We start from the raw sequence: 6,000 nt of genomic DNA on the forward strand, positions 1-6,000 counted from the left end.
AAGAAGCATTAAACTAGCAATAAAAATTCCAATGACTGTTACAAGAAACAGACTCAGGTTTAAGTGCACGGCTACATATCATTTTTCTGTAACAACATATTCTCAATAATTAACTCTTTGGGACAGTAATGTGATTCTAAATATGAAATAATAGGAGAACTGGTTTCTAAATCCAAAATTTCAAGAGAATTTCCCAACCTCAAATTCCTCAATGGCAAGAGCACAGTACAGGTATTTGTATTACATTACAATCCATTGAAAGTACAATCGTTTTTCAAAACCGAGAACAGTAAAAACAGGAAGCATACTCAAACTTTTCTAAGGTTTCTTCTAGTCCCAACAATAGTCCTCTACACCAAGTTCTGCTTATCTAAGTTTTAGACACCAAGTTGATATTAGTTCACTCTACATTACTTAGTTTCTAATGTTTCCCTCAAATCCTCAAACTAAAAATCTTAAAATATGGAGATGTATTAAATGTTAAGAGAAAAATTAAAAATCTTTTTTCAGAATTTCCAAAGGACACAAAGCAAATTTTAGTTAGAACAAAAATTCCCATCTCTTCTACAGTTTATCTTTTCAGATTGCTGAGAAACTCTTTAAATGCTGAAAGTAAATAACCAAATTACAGGAGACAGGAGAGGAATGGAATCGTTTCCTTACGTAGTACCATAAGTTTAAAAAAAAACTTTTAAAATCACATTTTATTATTCACTAAAATATTGTTTTTCCTTAAAACTGTTATTCTTTAGTGTGATACAAGGTGATTTTTTTTTAAATCTTAAGAGTTAAATCTAAATAACATGCCTCCACTGTTTTCCTATGTTTCTTTTTTTAAAAGTATTCTACTTACATTTTAGTTTCCTTTGAAGCACAAGTCATTTAAGTAACCAAAAGTTAAAACATTTTGTAATTATAAAAACGGATGAATGCACTCTGGTAAGCATGAAAAAATTTAAAAATTGAAAATAAAACTATACCCATTTCCTTTCATTGATAATTCACTATAATCAATTATAGAATGCACAAAGTGTAAGGGAAAAAGGCCAATAATAACCTGAGAAACTAACCAATGTAAAAGAATTAAATTTTACATAATTCATTTACCATACAATCCTCCCCAATATAAGAACAATTAATGCTATCTAAGAAACGGAATGAAGGGGCTCCTAAGGTATTTTCTCTTGGGTGGTGCGTTTACAGACTGGGTAAGCACTTGTACAGAATGTTGCACAAGAGATTCCTGGCTGGCTAAGTAAAGCATTCACTAGATGGACTCTAAAGTCTCACAGTTCTAAGATTCCCAATCTATGAGTAGACGTGAAAAATAAGAAAACATTTTGCCTTTCAATTAACCCATTGGCTTTCACTCCCACCCTAGCTGGGCACACACATACTCAAAAGTTATTTCCCCCCTTTCTCTGCAGTGATTTCACGAGATCCTCGCGAACAAAAGGCACGGAAAACAGGCACAGGTGGAATGAAAAGGGGAGTGGCTGAGGCCAGGCGGCTCTCGGGACAGCGCCCCCACTCCCCCAGTTCCCCCGGCCGCACCTGAGAAATCACTGCCCTCCACACCTCGACCCTTCCGCGCCGGCGCCAGGAGCAAATTCTCCGATCTATTACCCTCCGCCCGTACCTTGGCCAGACACTGGGCATTGTCTGGAGCCTCCTGTGCCAAAGAAAGGCAAGGAGGAAAGGAAAGGAGAGAACGAAGGAGAAAGAACAAGTGAGAATAAAGAACGGAAGGGGAAGTAAAGCAACAGGGAAACCGTACGCTCCTTTTGGCAAAATTAGCTTCCTCATCGATCACTCGATTTAATTCAGCCCCCAAAACCAACCCACCAGCCCAAAGGCTGCAGCCGGGGGTGGCCAAACCGGAGTCCCTCGAAGCTGTGCCCGCCCGAAGCACTGAGGCAGGGAGTGTGGGCTGGGCCTGGCTGGCCCGAGGCCGGGCTCCGAACAAAGCTGCCTGGGTCCCCATACCTGGGGCGAGGGCTCTGGGCGGCGCCTCCCCGCTCCCCGCACCGCCCCAGACGGGCGACGCCCTAGCCCCGCGGACCTGGCCCGGGCGAGGGATCGCGGCCGGTCCCCTCCCCGCCCTCGAACAGCGCCCCTTGGGGACAATGGGCCCCCTCCCCCGCCTCCGGGAGGAGAGATACAAAGGGAGAGAGGAGCCGCCGGGCGCGAAGCCAGGCGTCGGGAAAGTGAAGGTGGAGGAGGGAGAAGGAACAAGAGGGGATCACGGCGGACGCAGGAGCCCGCGGGCTGCTCCCCCGGCCGTCCCGGGCGCCGCCCGAGCCGCACCGCGGCGGCCAAGACGGTAGCACGGACTAGCGGCCCCCTCGACCCCCGGCCGAGAAGGGAAGAGGAGTCTGCACACAAAGAGGAGCGGGACCCTCATCGTCCGCCAGCGCCGGACCGAGGACTGCGGTGCGTGCTTTCACCGCCGAGGGTCCGCGGCGCCCGCCCAACCCGCGCTTCTCAGGGGCCGGGGTCCGTGCGGGGCGCCCCTCTCCCCCACTCACCCACAGCTCCGTGCCCCAGCTCATGGCGGAACTTGAGGCGACTCTGGCCGTCTGGCGGTGCCGCTGTCCGTCAGTCTGTCGGCTCCGCAGTCAGTCTATCCGACCTCTCACTCGCTGGCCGGCGGGCTCGCAGCTCAGCGGGTCTGCCTCGAAAGGTGCCGCCACCGCCGGGCTCCCCAGTGAGTGAGAAAGACGCGACTGGAGAAGGCGCCGCCGCCGCCGCCGCGTCCCCGCCTCCCCGCGCTGGGCGGGAGGGGGCCGGGGCAGAGGGGAGGCGGAACGCGGCGCGGGGAGGGGGCGGGGCGCAGTGCATCCTGGGATCGGGGAGGACCTGGGCTAGCCTGGCCACCGCCGGCGGGGTCCCCCAGCGGGCACCTGGTCACCCTCGCTGGCCCCTCTCGCTGGTCGAGTCTGCTTCCGCCGGTATCCCGGAGCTTGGACTGCCCCCCTCCGCTGCCACTTGTACCCCTGTTTCCAAGATAGAAAGGGAGAGAAGGGAAAAGACCCCCACCGCCGCTATTATCTCATTCCTCCTCTGCGCTGAGCCCCTTTACATGAGGCAATTTCAGTTACCTGCCTTTCCTGCCTCTTGTCTCCTCCACTCGGGAGAAACCTTGACAGGGAAGCGTCATCCAAATCCTAGAGTTTAGATTGAGGAGAGTTGTGTTTTATTTTTTAAAATCTTGATGCTTAAGGTGATCTCTCCTTTCGAGCCTGATGCTTTGGCATGACGATTCTTGGGAACCACCAAAATGTGCACAGGTTGAACAGCAAATGTGAAGGCAACATGTCCCCGATTCTGTCTTTAATTAAATATTTTAATTTTATAAATTCTGTCAGGAAATTATAAAAAGAGGCAGCTTTTCCAGTAATCATTTAGGGATGTTGCCAACGCACGAGATGGAAGACGTGGACAAATGTAAGCCGAGCTGTCACCTGCGGAAGATGAGAAGGCAGCTTGCCCCATGTCTGGAATGGGCACCTCGTGGGTGAGGGTTGGATGGGAGACAGATTTTTCTCTGGTAGTGTAAACAGCTTATTCGGAACTTCAGATCTCTTTCACCTCCCAGTATCGGAACCTTGGAGGCAGGTCCACTACTTCCTTTTTTCTCTATGGAGCTACTTCCTGGCCTATCTCCATGGGAAGGCTTTTAGCTAGTTTGGCTGGTGCTACTAGATATCAAGTACGCTCAGCAACTCCCTAACATATGCTTCAGTATTAATAGCTTGTCTCCTAAAGCAAGCAAGCGCACACACACACTTCAAAGCAGTCAACTGGTAGAGTACTCCTCAGTGCGTCAGGACAGCTGGGTGTTTTAGGAAGCTCTCCCAACGGGTTCTTTGTCAGCATTGAAACTCCTCCCCTACCTGGCCTGCACAGGTGTTCCAACGTCTTCCGCTTAATCCGTGTCCTTTTGCCTAGCTGCGCTCCCTCTTGGAGTTGAGGCCAACAGCCTGAGTTCGCCTGACAGTCCAGTTGCTAATCTTCCTAAATTCTCTGCTGTCATTTTCTGAGGCCACTTTAAGCACACAAATGCCCTCTTCCAAGTGGGTTATAGCCAATTTTTAAATGCTTAAGTTTGTACCATGCAATGAAAAGCCTGTGAAGGATTGAACAACAGTTTCTAATATTTTTCTACATTGCCTCTATTCCAAAAGAATTTCTTCGTTTATGTCACCTAACACTGTTAACCCCCTCTCCTATCACTTTCTATCACTCCCTAGAATCATGAATGTATTTTGCAATTGCAAGTAACATTAATTAGTAAGGGGAAATGGACTTTTGTGTTTGTTTTTTTTTTGAGACGGCGTTTCACTCTGTCACCCAGGCTAGAGTGCAGTGGCGCGATCTCGGCTCACTGCAACCTCCTCCCCCCATGTTCAAGCAATTCTCCTGCCTCAACCTCCCGAGTAGCTAGGATTACAGGCGCCCGCCACCACGCCCAGCTAAATTTTGTGTTTTTTAGTGGAGACAGGGTTTCACCATGTTGGCCGGTCTGGTCTCGAACTCCTGACCTCAAGTGATCTGCCCCCCTCGGCCTCCCAAAGTGCTGGGATTATAGGCGTGAGCCACTGCGCCCAGCCAGGAAATGGATTTATTAAATGAGTGTCTCATTATTTAGCACCACAGCAATACCAAGATTTATAAAAGCTAAGACCTACAGAATATAATTTAAACCGAATTTAAAGGATTTACCTTTTTTTTTTTTTCCTGAAATAGAGTCTTGCTTTGTTACCCAGTGCAGTAGTGCCATCTGGGCTCACTGCAACCTTCACCTTTCTGGCTCAAGCAATTCTCCTGCCTTAGCCTCCCAAGTAGCTGGGATTACAGGTGCTCACCACCACACCTGGCTAATTTTTTGGATTTTTTTTGTAGAGATGGGGTTTTGCCATTGGTGCCCAGGCTGGTCTAGAACCCCTGGGCTCAAGAGATCCAACCCCCTCAGCCTCCCAAAGTTCTGGGATTACAGGTCGTGAGCCACCACGCCCAGCCGGGATTTCCCTTTTAAAGTAAAATAATCTACTGTTCACATTAAAATTCCCAACCGTGCTGTTTATGTAATTTCTCAATAGAACATAAAGCTCACCTCCTACATGACGATTTTTTCTTCTTCCAAGTTTCTGAAGCAGGATTCTACACTTAAAACAATTCATTTCTCTTCAAAAAGCTAGATTTGGGGGCATCAAGGGTTTTCTTGTTTTTGTTTTGAGACAAGGTCTCCTAATGTCCTAGAGACGTTAGGAGTGGCTGGAGTGCAGTGGCACCATCATAGCTCACTGCAGCCTTGACCTCCCAGACTCAAATGATCCTCCCACCTCAGCCTCCTGAGTGGCTAGGACCACAGGCACACAACCACACCTGGCTAATTTTGTTTTATTTATGTATTTATTTTTATTTATTTATTTATTTCTGTAGAGACAGAGGTCTCACAGTGTTGCCCAGGCTGGTCTCAAATTCCTGGACTCAAGTGATCCTCCTACCTCAGCCTCCCAAAGTGCTGGGATTACAGGAGTGAGCCACTGCACCCAGCCCTGCATCAAGTTGTAATATTCAAATTTAAATAAAATTTCTGTTACCCTCCATTACTATAAAATTTTTAATATAATTCATATTACCACCTTAAATAATCTCTTCTAAAGAATTATTTGTAATTTATAAAATTCTTTCATGACATTAAAAGTCACTGGTTCAACAATGTTTAAGCAAAAATAATTAAAAAGTGAAAACTTTCACAATAAAGAAATAAATGTTTAGTGTTATATTTTGTTACAAAAATAATAAAGATTAATCAGATTTCAAAGTATTTCCTATTAGAACAAATCCTCTCTAAAATAGCATATAGGCATTTTAGCCAACAAACATGCAGATATTTTACATACACATAGTCACATACACAAATATATATTATCAGTATGGCAGTTTATAAGACTGTTTATGATTTTTCACATAATCAAAATCATTTTGGCATTA

At 46.7% G+C, this 6,000-nt stretch overlaps 1 protein-coding gene across 5 annotated transcripts in view; it reads right to left on the reverse strand.

The window, feature by feature from the left end:
- The window catches only part of FNBP1L (formin binding protein 1 like), a 99,173-nt gene extending 96,385 nt beyond the window's left edge, over window positions 1–2,788 (reverse strand). For all 5 annotated transcript variants that reach the window (XM_063664596.1, XM_063664595.1, XM_054475957.1 and 2 more), the window contains exon 1: window positions 2,529–2,788. In XM_063664596.1, the coding sequence (XP_063520666.1) occupies window positions 2,529–2,552 (24 nt within the window). In that variant the 5' untranslated portion in view covers window positions 2,553–2,788. The remainder of the gene's footprint in view (window positions 1–2,528) is intronic.
- Window positions 2,789–6,000: the final 3,212 nt, after the last annotated feature.

This window comes from Pongo pygmaeus, chromosome 1 (assembly GCF_028885625.2).
Source record: "Pongo pygmaeus isolate AG05252 chromosome 1, NHGRI_mPonPyg2-v2.0_pri, whole genome shotgun sequence".
Classification (NCBI taxonomy): Eukaryota; Metazoa; Chordata; class Mammalia; order Primates; family Hominidae; genus Pongo; species Pongo pygmaeus.